The 22,180-nt window shown below is 35.0% G+C and overlaps 3 protein-coding genes and 1 long non-coding RNA gene across 5 annotated transcripts in view; 2 read left to right on the forward strand and 2 right to left on the reverse strand.

Annotated features, from left to right (window-relative positions):
- Positions 1-22,180, reverse strand: part of LOC123306258 — a 265,491-nt gene that overhangs the window by 137,278 nt on the left and 106,033 nt on the right. The gene's annotated exons all lie outside the window — the stretch shown is intronic.
- On the forward strand, positions 1,384-14,250 carry LOC123306261. The gene is made up of 2 exons (XM_044888162.1): positions 1,384-1,644; positions 13,761-14,250. Coding segments are annotated over exons 1-2 (327 nt in total). The 5' UTR covers positions 1,384-1,642; the 3' UTR covers positions 14,086-14,250.
- LOC123306260 lies at positions 15,883-17,653 on the reverse strand. Its single transcript, XM_044888161.1, has 2 exons — positions 17,442-17,653; positions 15,883-16,342 (listed from the first exon to the last, which is right to left on the reverse strand). Coding segments are annotated over exons 1-2 (333 nt in total). The 5' UTR covers positions 17,444-17,653; the 3' UTR covers positions 15,883-16,011.
- On the forward strand, positions 17,699-21,808 carry LOC123306262. The gene is made up of 2 exons (XR_006536893.1): positions 17,699-18,621; positions 21,389-21,808. It is a non-coding gene; the product is annotated as an uncharacterized LOC123306262 (long non-coding RNA).

Here is a 22,180-nt window from a genome sequence, read left to right on the forward strand (position 1 = left end):
ATGATATCCACAGAAGAGATCAAAACCAGTAATATAAATATAAGTAAGAATTATGCAAATAGCGACTTACAATTACTTTGAAACCTAAAAAAATGATTTCTCATTAAATTCCATGGATCTTCAAACTCGAGTATATTACCATAACTGGTTTCTTCTCTAGAATCCGAAAAACTTTTTACCTATCTAGTTGTTCTGTTATCTTGGACATGGAGCAAAAACATTATTTTGTGAAAAATTTGAATTTCCTAATAGAAATTTGCTACAGAATAAGGTTCATCTTCTATCTCAGAAAAAAACAACAGAATATCAAAAAGCTTGAGCACTCTTTGGTTATCAAAGGTTATCAAGCTCAGAAAGAAGATTTTTCTCTGAAATTTTCTTTTTGTCCAATTACAATATGGCAAATTCGGGTTGAACCAGAAGCAACATGTCAAAAGCGCGCTCTTGTAATTTTCTGATTATAAGTGCAATATTTCTGCTGTTTCGGTATTTCTTATTCACAACACAATATCAAATATTAATGGCGGTTTACAAAAATAATGAGAAGTATGATATGATGGTTTTTTTCTATACAATCTAAGGAAAAATAAGGCTCAAAACTTTGGAATTATATTTACAAAGGCAACATAGAAGATTTTAGAAAATCTTAAATTCTGTTTTTGAAAATAATTGAATACAATTATATATCTTTGGAAAGCCCACTTCACGCCCAATAAATATAAAAACTTATACACAAAAATAATTCCTTCAAGTCGATGATCAATCCAACATAATATACAGGGCGTTCTATTCAAAAAAATAACGTGTTTGCTTCATAACTGAAAAACAAAGAATGTGAGGAAAAATCTAACTATGACACTGTATTCCACGAAAAAAATTCTATCAGAATTAGCTTCAACTTCTTCGATAAGTTTAAAGGTAAATGAGATACGAGTGGTGCCTAAATATTGATACTTTTCAATTCGGCCCTGTTTCTCAAAAACCAAAAGAGCTAACAAAATTCTGGTAACGCCATTTTTAATTTCGTAAAAAAGTATCCCACTATTGCGGTAGCCGCAATCCTCTTCCTCTAAAGATGAGGAAAATACCTCTCGTAAAAGTGCCCAAAATGGGATACCCTATAATTATTATCGTATTTTGAGGTCAATGACATAAGCTTAGGTAAGCGAATACTAATGTCAAGAATACCTTTTGACATAGGCAGTATAGATAAAATCTATTTTAAATATTTCTGACGTAAAGAGAAAAGCTTTTGCATTCCTTGAAATAATTTTCACGACTAAATTCAGCACGTTACGCCACTGAGACGAACACCTTTGTTTCCTCCACAAGGTAATGAATAATTCCCGAGTTCCTTCTATCAGCGTAAAGGCACAAGAACCTAATTCTGCACATAGTTCGTTGGTATGGTTGACTGCATCTTCTTTAAAACAAGTTCTCTTTTATTTTTTCTTGATGGTACAAGTAACGTTTCTCGATAACTGTTTCTAAACGACAAGGCGGCGGCGTCTTCATGACAATGCCAGTGGACGAGAAGCTCTTGCAAATACCTAGGTGAAATTAACAGTGTTTGAACAGCGTTAACGTCTTGTCGTGTCTCGCTGACATCTATGCATTTTACCAGTGCCTGAAATCGATAGAAATGTGAGTAAATATGATAAGCGCCTTCTTTGTAATGCCGGCATTGTGTAGGTGAGAAAGATATTTGATTTCTGGGAAAATAATCATTTTATTCCCAATTATCTCAGTGGAATTTCAATTTTCTGGCGATCAGACGAATAGCAGAAATAATTGCAATCGTTTGAATGATTAGATTCGTATTTTTCACGAATATGCTTTCAGAACCTACCTACTGCTGGATACTCAGAAAATGTTTTGATAAATTTAAATTTTTTGCCTTGAAATTTGTTATTTATTGTTTAGCAAGATTTTAAGGAAAGCTTTCTTTTGATTTTCACTGCAATTATCCAGTTATAATAAATAACATTTTATATTACAAGAAACATACAGCAGTTGTTTTAGGTGGTGAAGGTGCAATTAGCTAATTTCAAATTTTGTCGATCCCCACCAAGATTTTTTGCAAATTACTATGAGTAACATTCCTTCGTTGAATCCACGGTAAACAGTATTATAATTGACATATAGGATTCTGGCTCTATAGATTTTCTGAGACGTTTTCGGCCCAAACAGCAAACATTAAAATAATATATGAGGGTAAAATTTAGCATGGTGAAGATTTTTTTTAAAACGTCTCAAGAAATATTCAATCAAGTGTGGACTCCCGTTTTCACTATAATCAGCGTTCCCAAAGAATTTCACACTAGCACAAAAACTCACAAAAATGAGCAAGGGATTAGACCCCTGAAATGAACATATTTGCCAATGTCAATCTGAAAATCAGAGCCTCCAATAAAATATTGTCCTAAAATATGAAGTACATAAACTTCGACTTGAAGATTCAAGTTGAATGAGTTGATGATTCGATAGAGAATTGCACTTCAGAGAGCCGTTCAAAGTGAACTCGAAAATGGAAAATGGAAAAACAAAACAAATTATTTCCTCGTAAACAGTGTCAGATATTTGAAAGTTTGGTATGAAAGTATAGGTTTTCAGACACGCCGAAGCTATTGCGAGCAAATCCGAAAGCCTATCTCCCTTCGTTTAGATTTTCATGTTCGAAATAGCATATTTCAAAAATTGAAGAATTTCAATCTGAGATATCTACTGTTATATTCCTCCGATCCGATTGGGATTTCCGGTTTTATAATCACCATTACCAAGACTTCCAACCAAGCACAAAAACTCGATTTCGAAAATCTCGATTTTTTGGGTCAAAAATGAGCAAGGGGTAAGACCCCCCAAAAATGACATATTTGCACCTCTGCCTAAAAATTAGGTTGTCCTACTATTGTCGTAGGATATGGAGTGCATAGAAATTGTTAAGTAGATTTCAGAAAACCAAACAGTTAACGGTTCGATACAGAACTGAACTTCAGAGAGCCATTCAAACTGAACTCGAAAAAGAAAAGTGGAAAAAGAAAAAATCCGATTTTCTTGTAAACACTGTTGGATATCCGAAAGTTTGGTATGAAACTATAGGTTTTCGGATACGCTGAATCTATTTCAATCAGTTTCGTGAGCCTGTCTCCCTTCGTTTGGATTTTCATCGTTGAAATGGCATTTTTTCAAAAATTGCAAATTTCAATCTGCGATATCTCCTGATTTATTCGTCTGATGCAATTGGGATTTTCGGTTTTATAATCAGCATTGCCAAGGCTTCCACCCAAGCACAAAAACTCGATTTCGAAAATCTCGATTTTTTGGGTCAAAAATGAGCAAGTGGTTAGACCCCCCAAAAATGACATATTTGCACCTCTGCCTAAAAATTAGGCTGTCCTACTATTGTCCTAGGATATGGAGTGCATAGAAGTTGTTCAATAGATTCCAGAAAACCAAACAGTTCACGGTTCGATACACAATTGAACTTCAGAGAGCCATTCAAACTGAACTCGAAAATGAAAAGTGGAAAAATAAAAAATCCGATTTTCTTGTAGAAAGTGTTGGATATCCGAAAGTTTGGTATGAAAATATAGGTTTTCGAATACTCTGAATCTATTCCAATCAGTTTCGTGAGCCTATCTCCCTTCGTTTAGATTTTCATCGTTGAAATGGCATTTTTTCAAAAATTGCAAATTTCAATCTGCGATATCTCCTGATTTATTCGTCTGATGCCATTGGGATTTTCGGTTTTATAATCAGCATTGCCAAGGCTTCCACCCAAGCACAAAAACTCGATTTCGAAAATCTCGATTTTTTGGGTCAAAAATGAGCAAAGGGTTAGTCCCCCAAAAATGACATATTTGCACCTCTGCCTAAAAATTAGGCTGTCCTACTATTGTCCTAGGATATGGAGTGCATAGAAGTTGTTCAATAGATTCCAGAAAACCAAACAGTTCACGTTTCGATACACAATTGAACTTCAGAGAGCCATTCAAACTGAACTCGAAAATGAAAAGTGGAAAAATAAAAAATCCGATTTTCTTGTAAACAGTATTGGATATCCGAAAGTTTGGTCTGAAACTATAGGTTTTCGAATACTCTGAATGTATTCCGATTAGTTTCGTGAGCCTATCTCCCTTCGTTTAGATTTTCATCATTGAAATGGCATTTTTTCAAAAATTGCAAATTTCAATCTGCGATATCTCCTGATTTAGTCGTCTGATCCAATTGGGATTTTCGGTTTTATAATCAGCATTGCCAAGGCTTCCACCCAAGCACAAAAACTCTATTTCGAAAATCTCGATTTTTTGGGTCAAAAATGAGCAAGTGGTTAGACCCCCCAAAAATGACATATTTGCACCTCTGCCTAAAAATTAGGCTGTCCTACTATTGTCCTAGGATATGGAGTGCATAGAAGTTGTTCAATTGATTCCAGAAAACCAAACAGTTCACGGTTCAATACACGATTGAACTTCAGAGAGCCATTCAAACTGAACTCGAAAATGAAAAGTGGAAAAATAAAAAATCCGATTTTCTTGTAAACAGTGTTGAATATCCGAGAGTTTGGTATAAAAATATAGGTTTTCGAATACGCTGAATCTATTCCAATAAGTTTCGTGAGCCTATCTCCCTTCGTTTAGATTTTCATCGTTGAAATGGCATTTTTTCAAAAATTGCAAATTTCATTTTGCGATATCTCCTGATTTATTCGTCTGATCCAATTGGGATTTTCGGTTTTATAATCAGCATTGCCAAGGCTTCCACCCAAGCACAAAAACTCGATTTCGAAAATCTCGATTTTTTGGGTCAAAAATGAGCAAGGGTTTAGACCCCCCAAAAATGACATATTTGCACCTCTGCCTAAAAATTAGGCTGTCCTACTAATGTCCTAGGATATGGAGTGCATAGAAGTTGTTTAGTAGATTCCAGAAAACCAAACAGTTCACGGTTCAATACACGATTGAACTTCAGAGAGCCATTCGAACTGAACTCGAAAATGAAAAGTGGAAAAATAAAAAATCCTATTTTCTTGTAAACAGTATTGGATATCCGAAAGTTTGGTATGAAACTATAGGTTTTCGAATACTCTGAATCTATTCCAATTAGTTTCGTGAGCCTATCTCCCTTCGTTTAGATTTTCATCGTTGAAATGGCATTTTTTCAAAAATTGCAAATTTCAATTTGCGATATCTCCTGATTTATTCGTCTGATCCAATTGGGATTTTCGGTTTTATAATCAGCATTGCCAAGGTTTCCACCCAAGCACAAAAACTGGATTTCGAAAATCTCGATTTTTTGGGTCAAAAATGAGCAAGGGTTTAGACCCCCCAAAAATGACATATTTCCACCTCTGCCTAAAAATTAGGCTATCCTACTATTGTCCTAGGATATGGAGTGCATAGAAGTTGTTTAGTAGATTCCAGAAAACCAAACAGTTCACGGTTCAATACACGATTGAACTTCAGAGAGCCATTCGAACTGAACTCGAAAATGAAAAGTGGAAAAATAAAAAATCCTATTTTCTTGTAAACAGTATTGGATATCCGAAAGTTTGGTAAGAAACTATGGGTTTTCGAATACTCTGAATCTATTCCAATTAGTTTCGTGAGCCTATCTCCCTTCGTTTAGATTTTCATCGTTGAAATGGCATTTTTTCAAAAATTGCAAATTTCAATCTGCGATATCTCCTGATTTAGTCGTCTGATCCAATTGGGATTTTCGGTTTTATAATCAGCATTGCCAAGGCTTCCACCCAAGCACAAAAACTCGATTTCGAAAATCTCGATTTTTTGGGTCAAAAATGAGCAAGGGGTTAGACCCCGCAAAAATGACATATTTGCACCTCTGCCTGAAAATTAGGCTGTCCTACTATTGTTCTAGGATATGGAGTGCATAGAAGTTGTTTAGAGGATTCCAGAAAACCAAACAGTTCACGATTCGATACACAATTGAACTTCAGAGAGCCATTCAAACTGAACTCGAGAATGAAAAGTGGAAAAATAAAAAATCCTATTTTCTTGTAAACAGTGTTGGATATCCGAAAGTTTGGTATGAAACTATAGGTTTTCGAATACTCTGAATCTATTCCAATTAGCTTCGTGAGCCTATCTCCCTTCGTTTAGATTTTCATCGTTGAAATGTCATTTTTTCTAAAATTGCAAATTTCAATCTGCGATATCTCCTGATTTATTCGTCTGATCCAATTGGGATTTTCGGTTTTATAATCAGCATTGCCAAGGCTTCCACCCAAGCGCAAAAACTCGATTTCGAAAATCTCGATTTTTTGGGTCAAAAATCAGCAAGGGGTTAGACCCCCCAAAAATGACATATTTGCACCTCTGCCTGAAAATTAGGCTGTCCTACTATTGTTCTAGGATATGGAGTGCATAGAAGTTGTTTAGTAGATTCCAGAAAACCAAACAGTTCACGGTTCGATACACAATTGAACTTCAGAGAGCCATTCAAACTGAACTCGAGAATGAAAAGTGGAAAAATAAAAAATTCTATTTTCTTGTAAACAGTGTTGGATATCCGAAAGTTTGGTATGAAACTATAGGTTTTCGAATACGCTGAATCTATTCCAATCAGTTACGTGAGCCTAACTCCCTTCGTTCAGATTTTCATCGTTGAAATGGCATTTTTTAAAAAATTGCAAATTTCAATCTGCGATATCTCCTGATTTATTCGTCTGATCCAATTGGGATTTTCGGTTTTATAATCAGCATTGCCAAGGATTCCATCCAAGCACAAAAACTCGATTTCTAAAATCTCGATTTTTTGGGTCAAAAATGAGCAAGTGGTTAGACCCCCCAAAACTGACATATTTGCACCTCTGCCTAAAAATAAGGCTGTCCTACTATTGTCCTAGGATATGGAGTGCATAGAAGTTGTTTAATAGATTCCAGAAAACCAAACAGTTCACAGTTCGATACACAATTGAACTTCAGAGAGCCATTCAAACTGAACTCGAAAATGAAAAGTGGAAAAATAAAAAATCCGATTTTCTTGTAAAAAGTGTTGGATATCCGAAAGTTTGGTATGAAAATATAGGTTTTCGAATACGCTGAATCTATTCCAATCAGTTTCGTGAGCCTATCTCCCTTCGTTTAGATTTTCATCGTTGAAATGGCATTTTTTCAAAAATTGCAAATTTCAATCTGCGATATCTCCTGATTTATTCGTCTGATCCAATTGGGATTTCCGGTTTTATAATCAGCATTGCCAAGGCTTCCACCCAAGCACAAAAACTCTATTTCGAAAATCTCGATTTTTTGGGTCGAAAATGAGCAAGGGGTTAGACCCCCCCAAAAATGACATATTTGCACCTCTGCCTCAAAATTAGGCTGTTTTACTATTGTCCTAGGATATGGAGTGCATAGGAGTTGTTCAGAAGATTCCAGAAAACTAAACAGTTCACGGTTCTATACACAATTGAATTTCAGAGAGCCATTCAAACTGAACTCGAAAATGAAAAGTGGAAAAATAAAAAATCCGATTTTCTCGTAAAAAGTGTTGGATATCCGAAAGTTTGGTATGAAAATATAGGTTTTCGAATACGCTGAATCTATTCCAATCAGTTTCGTGAGCCTATCTCCCTTCGTTTAGATTTTCATCGTTGAAATGGCATTTTTTCAAAAATTGCAAATTTCAATCTGCGATATCTCCTGATTTATTCGTCTGATCCAATTGGGATTTCCGGTTTTATAATCAGCATTGCCAAGGCTTCCACCTAAGCACAAAAACTCGATTTCGAAAATCTCGATTTTTTGGGTCAAAAATGAGCAAGGGTTTAGACCCCCCAAAAATGACATATTTGCACCTCTGCCTAAAAATTAGGCTGTCCTACTAATGTCCTAGGATATGGAGTGCATAGAAGTTGTTTAGTAGATTCCAGAAAACCAAACAGTTCACGGTTCAATACACGATTGAACTTCAGAGAGCCATTCGAACTGAACTCGAAAATGAAAAGTGGAAAAATAAAAAATCCTATTTTCTTGTAAACAGTATTGGATATCCGAAAGTTTGGTATGAAACTATGGGTTTTCGAATACTCTGAATCTATTCCAATTAGTTTCGTGAGCCTATCTCCCTTCGTTTAGATTTTCATCGTTTAAATGGCATTTTTTCAAAAATTGCAAATTTCAATCTGCGATATCTCCTGATTTAGTCGTCTGATCCAATTGGGATTTTCGGTTTTATAATCAGCATTGCCAAGGCTTCCACCCAAGCACAAAAACTCGATTTCGAAAATCTCGATTTTTTGGGTCAAAAATGAGCAAGGGTTTAGACCCCCCAAAATAACATATTTGCACCTCTGCCTGAAAATTAGGCTGTCCTACTATTGTTCTAGGATATGGAGTGCATAGAAGTTGTTTAGAGGATTCCAGAAAACCAATTAGTTAACGGTTCGATACACAATTGAACTTCAGAGAGCCATTCAAACTGAACTCGAGAATGAAAAGTGGAAAAATAAAAAATCCTATTTTCTTGTAAACAGTGTTGGATATCCGAAAGTTTGGTATGAAACTAAAGGTTTTCGAATACTCTGAATCTATTCCAATTAGTTTCGTGAGCCTATCTCCCTTCGTTTAGATTTTCATCGTTGAAATGGCATTTTTTCAAAAATTGCAAATTTCAATTTGCGATATCTCCTGATTTATTCGTCTGATCCAATTGGGATATTCGGTTTTATAATCAGCATTGCCAAGGTTTCCACCCAAGCACAAAAACTGGATTTCGAAAATCTCGATTTTTTGGGTCAAAAATGAGCAAGGGTTTAGACCCCCCAAAAATGACATATTTGCACCTCTGCCTAAAAATTAGGCTGTCCTACTATTGTCCTAGGATATGGAGTGCATAGAAGTTGTTTAGTAGATTCCAGAAAACTAAACAGTTCATGGTTCGATACACAATTGAACTTCAGAGAGCCATTCAAACTGAACTCGAAAATGAAAAGTGGAAAAATAAAAAATCCGATTTTCTTGTAAAAAGTGTTGGATATCCGAAAGTTTGGTATGAAAATATAGGTTTTCGAATACGCTGAATCTATTCCAATCAGTTTCGTGAGCCTATCTCCCTTCGTTTAGATTTTCATCGTTGAAATGGCATTTTTTCAAAAATTGCAAATTTCAATCTGCGATATCTCCTGATTTATTCGTCTGATCCAATTGGGATTTCCGGTTTTATAATCAGCATTGCCAAGGCTTCCACCCAAGCACAAAAACTCGATTTCGAAAATCTCGATTTTTTGGGTCAAAAATGAGCAAGGGTTTAGACCCCCCAAAAATGACATATTTGCACCTCTGCCTAAAAATTAGGCTGTCCTACTAATGTCCTAGGATATGGAGTGCATAGAAGTTGTTTAGTAGATTCCAGAAAACCAAACAGTTCACGGTTCAATACACGATTGAACTTCAGAGAGCCATTCGAACTGAACTCGAAAATGAAAAGTGGAAAAATAAAAAATCCTATTTTCTTGTAAACAGTGTTGGATATCCGAAAGTTTGGTATGAAACTAAAGGTTTTCGAATACTCTGAATCTATTCCAATTAGTTTCGTGAGCCTATCTCCCTTCGTTTAGATTTTCATCGTTGAAATGGCATTTTTTCAAAAATTGCAAATTTCAATCTGTGATATCTCCTGATTTATTCGTCTGATCCAATTGGGATTTCCGGTTTTATAATCAGCATTGCCAAGGCTTCCACCCAAGCACAAAAACTCGATTTCGAAAATCTCGATTTTTTGGGTCAAAAATGAGCAAGGGTTTAGACCCCCCAAAAATGACATATTTGCACCTCTGCCTAAAAATTAGGCTGTCCTACTAATGTCCTAGGATATGGAGTGCATAGAAGTTGTTTAGTAGATTCCAGAAAACCAAACAGTTCACGGTTCAATACACGATTGAACTTCAGAGAGCCATTCGAACTGAACTCGAAAATGAAAAGTGGAAAAATAAAAAATCCTATTTTCTTGTAAACAGTATTGGATATCCGAAAGTTTGGTATGAAACTATGGGTTTTCGAATACTCTGAATCTATTCCAATTAGTTTCGTGAGCCTATCTCCCTTCGTTTAGATTTTCATCGTTTAAATGGCATTTTTTCAAAAATTGCAAATTTCAATCTGCGATATCTCCTGATTTAGTCGTCTGATCCAATTGGGATTTTCGGTTTTATAATCAGCATTGCCAAGGCTTCCACCCAAGCACAAAAACTCGATTTCGAAAATCTCGATTTTTTGGGTCAAAAATGAGCAAGGGTTTAGACCCCCCAAAATAACATATTTGCACCTCTGCCTGAAAATTAGGCTGTCCTACTATTGTTCTAGGATATGGAGTGCATAGAAGTTGTTTAGAGGATTCCAGAAAACCAATTAGTTAACGGTTCGATACACAATTGAACTTCAGAGAGCCATTCAAACTGAACTCGAGAATGAAAAGTGGAAAAATAAAAAATCCTATTTTCTTGTAAACAGTGTTGGATATCCGAAAGTTTGGTATGAAACTAAAGGTTTTCGAATACTCTGAATCTATTCCAATTAGTTTCGTGAGCCTATCTCCCTTCGTTTAGATTTTCATCGTTGAAATGGCATTTTTTCAAAAATTGCAAATTTCAATTTGCGATATCTCCTGATTTATTCGTCTGATCCAATTGGGATTTTCGGTTTTATAATCAGCATTGCCAAGGTTTCCACCCAAGCACAAAAACTGGATTTCGAAAATCTCGATTTTTTGGGTCAAAAATGAGCAAGGGTTTAGACCCCCCAAAAATGACATATTTGCACCTCTGCCTAAAAATTAGGCTGTCCTACTATTGTCCTAGGATATGGAGTGCATAGAAGTTGTTTAGTAGATTCCAGAAAACTAAACAGTTCACGGTTCGATACACAATTGAACTTCAGAGAGCCATTCAAACTGAACTCGAAAATGAAAAGTGGAAAAATAAAAAATCCGATTTTCTTGTAAAAAGTGTTGGATATCCGAAAGTTTGGTATGAAAATATAGGTTTTCGAATACGCTGAATCTATTCCAATCAGTTTCGTGAGCCTATCTCCCTTCGTTTAGATTTTCATCGTTGAAATGGCATTTTTTCAAAAATTGCAAATTTCAATCTGCGATATCTCCTGATTTATTCGTCTGATCCAATTGGGATTTCCGGTTTTATAATCAGCATTGCCAAGGCTTCCACCCAAGCACAAAAACTCGATTTCGAAAATCTCGATTTTTTGGGTCAAAAATGAGCAAGGGTTTAGACCCCCCAAAAATGACATATTTGCACCTCTGCCTAAAAATTAGGCTGTCCTACTAATGTCCTAGGATATGGAGTGCATAGAAGTTGTTTAGTAGATTCCAGAAAACCAAACAGTTCACGGTTCAATACACGATTGAACTTCAGAGAGCCATTCGAACTGAACTCGAAAATGAAAAGTGGAAAAATAAAAAATCCTATTTTCTTGTAAACAGTGTTGGATATCCGAAAGTTTGGTATGAAACTAAAGGTTTTCGAATACTCTGAATCTATTCCAATTAGTTTCGTGAGCCTATCTCCCTTCGTTTAGATTTTCATCGTTGAAATGGCATTTTTTCAAAAATTGCAAATTTCAATTTGCGATATCTCCTGATTTATTCGTCTGATCCAATTGGGATTTTCGGTTTTATAATCAGCATTGCCAAGGTTTCCACCCAAGCACAAAAACTGGATTTCGAAAATCTCGATTTTTTGGGTCAAAAATGAGCAAGGGTTTAGACCCCCCAAAAATGACATATTTGCACCTCTGCCTAAAAATTAGGCTGTCCTACTATTGTCCTAGGATATGGAGTGCATAGAAGTTGTTTAGTAGATTCCAGAAAACTAAACAGTTCACGGTTCGATACACAATTGAACTTCAGAGAGCCATTCAAACTGAACTCGAAAATGAAAAGTGGAAAAATAAAAAATCCGATTTTCTTGTGAAAAGTGTTGGATATCCGAAAGTTTGGTATGAAAATATAGGTTTTCGAATACGCTGAATCTATTCCAATCAGTTTCGTGAGCCTATCTCCCTTCGTTTAGATTTTCATCGTTGAAATGGCATTTTTTCAAAAATTGCAAATTTCAATCTGCGATATCTCCTGATTTATTCGTCTGATCCAATTGGGATTTTCGGTTTTATAATCAGCATTGCCAAGGCTTCCACCCAAGCACAAAAACCCGATTTCTAAAATCTCGATTTTTTGGGTCAAAAATGAGCAAGTGGTTAGACCCCCCAAAACTGACATATTTGCACCTCTGCCTAAAAATAAGGCTGTCCTACTATTGTCCTAGGATATGGAGTGCATAGAAGTTGTTTAATAGATTCCAGAAAACCAAACAGTTCACGGTTCGATACACAATTGAACTTCAGAGAGCCATTCAAACTGAACACGAAAATGAAAAGTGGAAAAATAAAAAATCCGATTTTCTTGTAAAAAGTGTTGGATATCCGGAAGTTTGGTATGAAAATATAGGTTTTCGAATACGCTGAATCTATTCCAATCAGTTTCGTGAGCCTATCTCCCTTCGTTTAGATTTTCATCGTTGAAATGGCATTTTTTCAAAAATTGCAAATTTCAATCTGCGATATCTCCTGATTTATTCGTCTGATCCAATTGGGATTTCCGGTTTTATAATCAGCATTGCCAAGGCTTCCACCCAAGCACAAAAACTCTATTTCGAAAATCTCGATTTTTTGGGTCGAAAATGAGCAAGGGGTTAGACCCCCCAAAAATGACATATTTGCACCTCTGCCTCAAAATTAGGCTGTTTTACTATTGTCCTAGGATATGGAGTGCATAGGAGTTGTTCAGTAGATTCCAGAAAACTAAACAGTTCACGGTTCGATACACAATTGAACTTCAGAGAGCCATTCAAACTGAACTCGAAAATGAAAAGTGGAAAAATAAAAAATCCGATTTTCTTGTAAACAGTGTTGGATATCCGAAAGTTTGGTATGAAAATATAGGTTTTCGAATACGCTGAATCTATTCCAATAAGTTTCGTGAGCCTATCTCCCTTCGTTTAGATTTTCATCGTTGAAATGGCATTTTTTCAAAAATTGCAAATTTCATTTTGCGATATCTCCTGATTTATTCGTCTGATCCAATTGGGATTTCCGGTTTTATAATCAGCATTGCCAAGGCTTCCACCTAAGCACAAATACTCGATTTCGAAAAATCTCGATTTTTCGGATCAAAAATGAGCAAGGGGTTAAACCCCCCAAAAATGACCTATTTGCTCCTCTGCCTAAAAATTAGGTTGTCCTACTATTGTCCTAGGATATAGAGTGCATAGAAGTTGTTTAGTAGATTCTAGAAAACCAAAGAGTTCACGGTTCGATACACAATTGAACTTCAGAGAGTCATTCAAACTGAACTCGAAAATGAAAAGTGGAAAAAGAAAAAATCCGATTTTCTTGTAAACAGTGTTGGATATCCGAAAGTTTGGTATGAAGCTATAGGTTTTCGAATACGCTGAATCTATTCCAATCAGTTTCTGGAGCCTATCTCCCTTTGTTAAGATTTTCATCGTTGAAGTGGCATTTTTTCAAAATTTGCAAATTTCAATCTACGATATCTCCTGTTATAATATTCCTTCGATCCAATTGAGATCTCCGGTTCTTGAATCAGTATTTTCAAGGCTTCCACCGTAGCACAAAAAATCCAATTCGAAAATCTCATCATATATATCACATCCTCCTCGTTATTTCACCTGACCTTAACGAATCACACCACTCCACTTGTTTCAGGTTGTGGTTGACCACATCAACGTTACTCCTGAGCCTCGTGTACACCAGCGGAAAGGCAATTACCTGCAAATGTTGGGACGGCTACAAACCGCATATTTCAAAAGAAGGCCCCGAGTGCTTTGGGGTTCAACTGATGCACATCATGCCCTGTAACACGCCCAGAGCCCCCAGATGCGTGTGTACCGGAGAAGTGAACAATATCCTGAAGGACAGAACGGGAACTTGGTGCTCCACCATGAAGAACGGGAAGGAACTGAAGAGGTGGCCCTGTGAGAACACCAGGGATTGGGACGAGTTTTTCGCAAGATACCCGGACTTCAACTGATCAGCTCCATAGGTTTTTACGATAAGATAATATTAGTGGCTCTCAACTAGGACCTATTCCTTGAATTTAGGAGTCGAATCTTTCGATCTATTTGAAGTTAACTTTGTTTTAAACCATAAATTTTCCTGAAAAATACCTGAAAATAAATATTTGAGTATACAAATGTTATTTCAGTTTTCTCTTTAAGATTTTAGGCAATAATTCCCTCCTGGCAAAAGTTAAACTAAGATCTTCACTTCATTCTCACAAACTATATAAAATTCCTAATATTGCTAATTGTTTTACTCGATAAAATATACTGCAAAAATATTTTGTCTCATTTCAATCTAGATCTTTTCAGGATAAGTTGCTCACCTAATTATAGGTACACTCCATTCACATTTATCTTAGCAGTCAGTTGGCCATGAAATAATTTACTCAAGTTTTTGTAACTAGTACGGAGTAAGATTGGCACTCATGAAATATCGTCATTGTCATATCGCCGTTGCCACAACTAATATCAATTTTTATTACGAAAATGCCGAAAGTGATTGTAAAAAGAGACAGGGTTTCAGGAAGTGCTATTTAGAATTCAGGTCCGCTCATTCAAATAGTTATACCCTGATATTCTAAAATCCACAATACGTCAGACGGTAGGGAACATATTCAATGTAAAAGAATTTATATAATGTTTCATCTGAATTCAAACGACTTATATTTCAGTTGAATATCTCCACAATCAGAAAGATTGTGAATGAAGAGGATGATAAGAATTTCCTTCTATTGGGAGATCCAAAAAACTGAGGGCATTTGAGAATTTTATGTTTGAGTGAATTAATGCGAAAAGTTTACTACAGGATTTTTGATGAATGTCATCGTAGAATAAGTTCCCGAAAATTGATTTTTCAATTTTTCATTTGACTTGTCCTATACATTGTAAATGTCTCAAGGTACCAATAAATACCTAATTATTATTATTATATCAATGTATTAAGATGAATAGCCGAAGAAGATAACGAACATCAACTCTCCTCAAGCTAGTGCATATTATGATATTATACTGATCCCTTGTATTTTCCATGCAAATAACTGGATTTGGTATGCCTTCAATCAGTTGATTTAAAACCCAAAAATGTTTTGACAAGCGTCATGACCCCACATTTTCGTACTATACAGAGTGAAATGTGTCAAATTTCCATGGCCAACCGAGTGCTAAAATAAAAGTGAATGGACTATACTAATTGTTTGTTCCACTTTACTGGACCAAGAGAAAACAGTCCTCGTACATCTATTATTGATATTGATGTGATTAATTATTGTATATTTAGATTTGTTTCTAGGTCTCGTCGATGCTCCTCTTGTTTACTCATATTTATTTATATTCTTATCTTCAACCTTGACTGAATGAACCCATTTTTTCTGAACCATCTCTGTTATTACGTTGTCTGGATAACGAAACTGAATGAAGGTGACCTAAATAGATTACTGGAAGATATTCATTGATATAATTCATTCTGGAATCTGTAATTGAGAAACGCTAATGAAATTAGTTTGTGCATGTAAATGAGAAGGAAATCTTCAGCTCTTTAGGTGCAGTACGAATAATTCTAATGGAAATGAACAAACTCTTTCAGCACTTCAACACTGAAATATTATGTGTGAGCTTTGTTAATACTCGATAGTTCAAGCAATGTATAAGATGTACTAGTTATCTCGACAGAGTGTTTCTACAGGGAATTTGCCTGTAGTTTTGCTACATGATTTTGTGGCTGGAGTAGCCTTTTAACAGTCTACCTATATTTATTTCCATAGACGTCATATTCTTCATTATTTATTCCAATAAATATTCAAACTTAACAGAATAAAAACAACATAAATCTACAAATAACATAAAATACACCAATAAATCACAAAATACAAGATCACAAACATGATTCTATTCGAAACTCAATCGAGCATCAGAAACTCTGGATGTCGATCGAAATATGCCACCCAATCCTCTCTGTTTTCACACCAAGAGCCTCTGGTGGGATCTATTGACTGGCAGTTGGACTCCCCCAAATCCAAAATGACAGTTTTCCCTTTATGCGTACAGAGGCACAAAGGCGGCTCTTCCTCGTTACAGTTGAATGTTCTGTTCTTCTTGTCCTGACAGAAGACATCGCCGAAGGGATTCGTAACCACTTCGAAATCCTTCCAACATTTGCAATTGTTTAGGGCCTGAGTGTTGGTTACAATGCAGGTCAGAAGTAAAGGGACGAAGAGGCTCAGCTGCGGCCTTGAAAAATAAATGAAGTTATTCCTACAACCTTAGGGTGGTAACACTGTTGGAAATTGTAAAAGAGACATAGAGACTGAATTTTTCTCAAGTTTTTAGTAATTTTTCATTAAGAGTAACTTATATTTTTCATAAATGCATAAAAATTTATACAGACGATCTATTATCTCTGATAGCTAAGCGAAAACGATATGGCTCTATCCATGCTGACGTCAATATTAGTCAAAACTATACTTAATAGGATAATCAGACTACTAACTTGATAATCGAGGTAATTCACATGAAAAATTTTGTTCGAATTCTGAGATACTTTATCAAGATGGACCATATTCGAATTTCGAATATATTTCGTAACATCGATTATAATAAAGGCATCATCTCAAAGAATAACAATTCATTAACCCTTTCACTGTTTTTGTCCCTCTGGAGGGACACTTAAAGAAAAAATAAGAATGAGGAGGTCAAATTTTTCAATCGAATGTACTATCATAATTTCCAGAACTCTGGCGAAATATAAATAGAGGAATAATTGTCCACACATTTTTTCACTATGGAGAAAGGTACTGAAAGGATTAATAGAAAAATTTTTTTTTTCAGTTGCGAGGTTTATTACAGTTCACTTGATATAGTCAGCAAGAAAATTTATTTTTGATTCAAATACACCATCATAGGTGAATAACTTATTTCAATGTCAACATCACGATCAGTAGCTTCAAATCTGACTTCTTATCCTGCTATCAGAATCATGCGTTTTTCATGTAATTATTATTGCTTAACACAAAGTTATGCTTTCAGACAATCACAAGAATATATGTGTATGTATTTCAGAAACGAATATAATTTAGCTTTCAGTGGAAAAATGAAATGATTCGTTCCTAATCAAATTATTCAGCAACAGTCGAAAATCATACATAGATCTCTGAGACTCAATTCTTAGATTTCCTTCTCAATTTTCATAGTTATATGAAAGAAAAAATGAACCATTTTTTGTTTGCTTAAAACTCGCCAATTCTGCGATTTGTCTATTATTTTCCTTCTTTACTACATCTATAAGAAGAAGAGAATCGAATACTTATAAGGAAAAAGTACCTATACTCACATTATAATATCTCCAAATCGAAAATATAGAACAGTAAACTCGTTGTATCACACTTGGATGAAAACACAAAATGATGATCTTTCGAACTGTGGGGTGATCATATCTTGGAATTGTTGTAAGTACGTATTTTCGAATCGCAAATTGTTTAATAAGCTTTCCTCACTGATACGTATTTAGGAATTCCTTTCGTCCAAAATAATTTGGTAATTCGTGATTATTTTTAAAATATTTCCGCTCAGTTTGGGAGTGGGGTGAGTACAAATGGGACACTTCTATTCGGAAGAACGTTAAAACAGTAGAGTATGTTGCATAAATATAGATCGTTATCGAAAATAACTTGCACACTAATGACATACAAGATTCAACACAACGAGACAACCTAGATTTCTCTCAGATAACATTTAGAAAAATCGACTGTGATATCTTGTTCGTAAATTTTTAAATAGATATAAAATTATTTCATACGAGTGAACTAGATCTAGAAACTTACATCATGCCCATTAATAATATTCATACAGGGCGATTCAAAACAACCTTCGCCCCGCTGTCAATATTCTGTGCTTTCTACTGCTAAAATTATCATGATATAATTAGGTATGTAAAGTATCTCCTGTTTCTGGATTTTCCTCTCGTTTCGAACCACCCTGTTTATCTGAGGAATTATGTTAAAAAATTCAGACATGATGAATAAGATCATTCCTGAACATCGGTGGGGTTAATCGGATTTCTGAATTTATGTAGATACGTAACGAAATTTATTTTTTGAAGATATTTTTTCGGACGTCATTCAGGGTTAGAGTTTTAAAAAAGAGTAGAGTTCATAAAAAATTCATCATTAATGTAATTATTTTCTAGTGCCACGTTCTTGTTGATTTTCTAATCACCCAAGAACAAGAAAAAATACAATCCTCAAAACAATTGTTTCCAATGAATATCCAGTACCTAACTGTTAGTGTATATGCTTTGAAAATCGGTAAATATTGCCTGACTATTCAAATGAGTTATCTTCGATGAGAAATACTTATTTAAATTCATTACCGGTTTGTTAAAAGTAAACAGTGAGAATAAAGGTCAAGACGTTCTTCACATTTATAAATAGAAGCGAAGAAATCCCACGTATGTTAGAAAAATATTGACCAAAGAAACAAGTTGAAGTTATCATCTTTCATCATTCAAAAATGTGAGTTCGAAAGTATAACTATTTTATGATATTCTGATCCACTTAGTCAGTTTCCTACTGTTATACTATTATAAGTATCTAGTTTTCCACGGTATAAAATAAGAGTATATTTCCTTATCAATTAATTTTCTTTTATGGTCAAGGCATCGACTACTATGGTCATAAGCCTGAAATATCTCATATTTTACATTTCTTTTCATTGACACATGAACAGGTAAACAACACAGGGACAGCAAGAACATGACAGCAATAACAATCCCGAAATAATAATAACAGGCATGAACAATATAAAATAAACTATATTTATTCACTTTTGATAATTTATGACACAGCTTGTGAATTTGATGGACAAATGAATGAAAAATATAGCTCTTCAATGATTTGGAGTCGAAAAAAATTTAGATGAATAATATGTAATTCATTCTATTTGCCGAAACCAGTAGGTATTAGCTCTTCTTGAATTGGTTTTTGAAGTTTTTATTTTGAATTCGCTCTCAAGTCAAGGGTTTGCAACCTGAATAGTCATAAGAAAAATCAATACTGTTGAAACGAAATGAAAAATCGATTAAATTATATTTTCATTTGAATAATTGTCATCCACTCGTGGTACTCCATACATTGAAGAATTATGTTCATAAAGCACAGAGGTGAATTATTTATTAGGAATTCACCATTAAGGACTTGTCTTCCAATGGAACCTCAAAGGTTGTGACAATGAAATAGTACACGGTGTTCACCGATAAGGCAAAAATAGAGAAGAAAACATCAAATATGCAACCCTTTTGAGATACAGGTTCACAAAAATAAAAACTATAGTCACGTTTTCATCTTTAAAATGTGAAAGGCTTTCAGAAAAATAACTCCTTTTTAGTGTAAACCACCCTAGCTTCTCGCGTGATGCCAGTTTACATCTGCAAACCTCAATTTCTCAAACCCTGGAGGATTTGTCGCCAAAAATGTAACTCTTATGCTCTAAATCTAACCGTTTCAAAGAATAACAGTCAGAAAAAGCATAAAATACTGATTTTTCATTAGAATGATGAAGGGCTATTAATATATCGAAAACGATAACGAAATATGGCTTGTTATCTCAATTTTATCAACGAAAACGTTGAAAAAATGCTCATTTTTGATACCCCCTATCTCAGGAAAGGTGCATTTTTGGTCCCAAGTTTCTTCCTCAAATAATAATGTCATCGGTAAGAAATACCGTATTGCATTTTTGCTTCAGCTTAAGTGAACATCCTGTGTAATATTGTTGCACGAGTAGACACTCAACATTTGATTTTTTCATCTTCTGAAATATGTAAATCATCATCATCAAAATTCGATTTAACCCTATGATATATAAATATGAGAAGAATTTGGGACACAACTCATTCTGCATTGTAAATTAATGAATAATATGCTCGTATGCCCGAATTAGATAGAGCCTTATCAATGAAAACTGGCTTTGATGAATTTCTGCATACCGTGCTGTGTAACACGACTCTTTCATTACCTACAAATATCCATTTCACTCACGAAACGTTCACAACATTTCGGACCTCTATCGGGTTTCCGAGTGAAAAATAAAGCCTGAACGTACTACAAATTGTTCATTTATAGACCAATGAAATACGATATGTGTGTGCATTCTGCCTACGGAGAACTGAATTCGAACGAAAATATGGAGTTTCGGGATATATTTCAGCCCAACGTTGGGTTTCTTTCTTTCCTGACGCGTCACCGTAAAAAATTCATCAGTATTCCATCTAGAGCTCCCACTTGGGATTTTAGCCACAAACGAGTCCAGGAAACTTTGCGTTGTCATGGGATGAAACTGTCGTTCCTCATTCCGTATGAAATGGTTTATGTGGGGTAAAGTGCCGTAAACTGATAGAATTAATGATACAGTTTATTTTTCATACAAAAATGGTTTTTTACTGGGATTTGGGAGTTACCACCAAAAATTTGATTTGAATTTCGCAAACCAGCCATGAGCCCTCATTTACAACGTTATTTTCGAGCCAAACTACATCTGAATTAAATTATAATTTTTCTGCTCTTCCTAGTATGAATCCCAAACACACAGAATAAATTGAATTTTTGGTAAATATAGTAATCAATAAGGTTGAATACTCAATGATATTGTACAGGACAAGGAAATAATGAAAAAGTTGCACCCTTTCTATTGAAATAATCTTGGAATTGCAGTCCAGTAGACAGCAAAAAAGGGGGATCGACTGTAAAAAATTCCTCACGTTAATGGAACTAGGCAGGTTCTGCAGGTTCGGTTAAGTTTTTCAGCTCGAGGACCCAGTGTTAACTTAGGAAGTGCAGAGCATTTCCAAATTTCGTACTTTTTCGACTTTTCACTCATGACTTCTGAACAAGGTGGTTCTCAAACAAAACGTTCATGTTCAAAGCTGAAGAGTATCAAATTTGCTATAATTTCTTCTTCCTAAATATTTCCCCAAGATTAAACAAGATACAGCCGATCAAACTTCAAGGAATTTCCTCCAAATGGCTACCAATTATATGCTTTAATTAATTTTTGATTCGGATATCTATTGAAATTCAATCTGGGAGGACTCTGCATCTTCTGAAACTCTTTAGGGTTTTCACTCCCAATCTTCTGAAACAAAATCAATTAAAAATTTGAAATAATTGATTTGCTACGTAAATTCTAATTCACTTGTTTGTCAGAAGCAAATCAGATTTATTTATTTATTTATTGACTACTTTCTACTTCGAAAAAATCTTTTCATTCTTCGTATCCTTTCAGGAAAACTGAGCTGCTATTGTTATTTTTCTGTGCAATGTCACAGGTCATCCCTCTCACCAACGCAAAGTGTGAGTGTTTCGAGGAATTCCAGGTCGAGAAAGAAAATGGAGAGGAGATATGCAGGGGAGTGAAGCACTATAGAATTTTTCGATGTGGGGAAGAAAAACCTCCAATTTGTCAATGTCGCCGTGGCGGCATTGTTGATGTTATGGATATTGGCGAAACTTCTTGCACTGCCCCGGAAAAACAATATGATAGTGTATACTGTGAACCCAAAGAAGCTTGGGAGCAATATTTCAATAGGTATCCTAGTCGCAGGTTGTATCATTGAGATTGTGAGCCAAATGTCCAAGAGGAAACAATTCCATCAGTATTTCAAGGTGTCAATCAATTAATTGCATATTAAAGTTTACAGTTTCACATTCGTAGTTTAAATGAACGTGCTTGACCATCAACATCACACATAGAGTGAGAGTTAAATCTATACTACATATTTTCTTTATAATGATGATTATCTTCGATCATGTGATCTTACACCATGTTATTTTCCTGTTGTCTTATTTGAAGAACTGTATTTTTCAAATAACACTTTCTAATTTGGACCAACTGTGGACTAAAATAATTGAAAAAATTTATTAAACTAACGATTATTTTTTTATTTCAAATAACGTTTTCGGATCTGTCAGAATGAAAGGATGTGCAAAGTTTTTGGAGCAGAGATGGGGACATTTTCAGCAACTACTTCAATTATAGAGACCTCAAACTTGAAACTCATTCTAATAAAAATCATTT

Source organism: Coccinella septempunctata, chromosome 2 (genome assembly GCF_907165205.1).
Source record: "Coccinella septempunctata chromosome 2, icCocSept1.1, whole genome shotgun sequence".
Classification (NCBI taxonomy): domain Eukaryota; kingdom Metazoa; phylum Arthropoda; class Insecta; order Coleoptera; family Coccinellidae; genus Coccinella; species Coccinella septempunctata.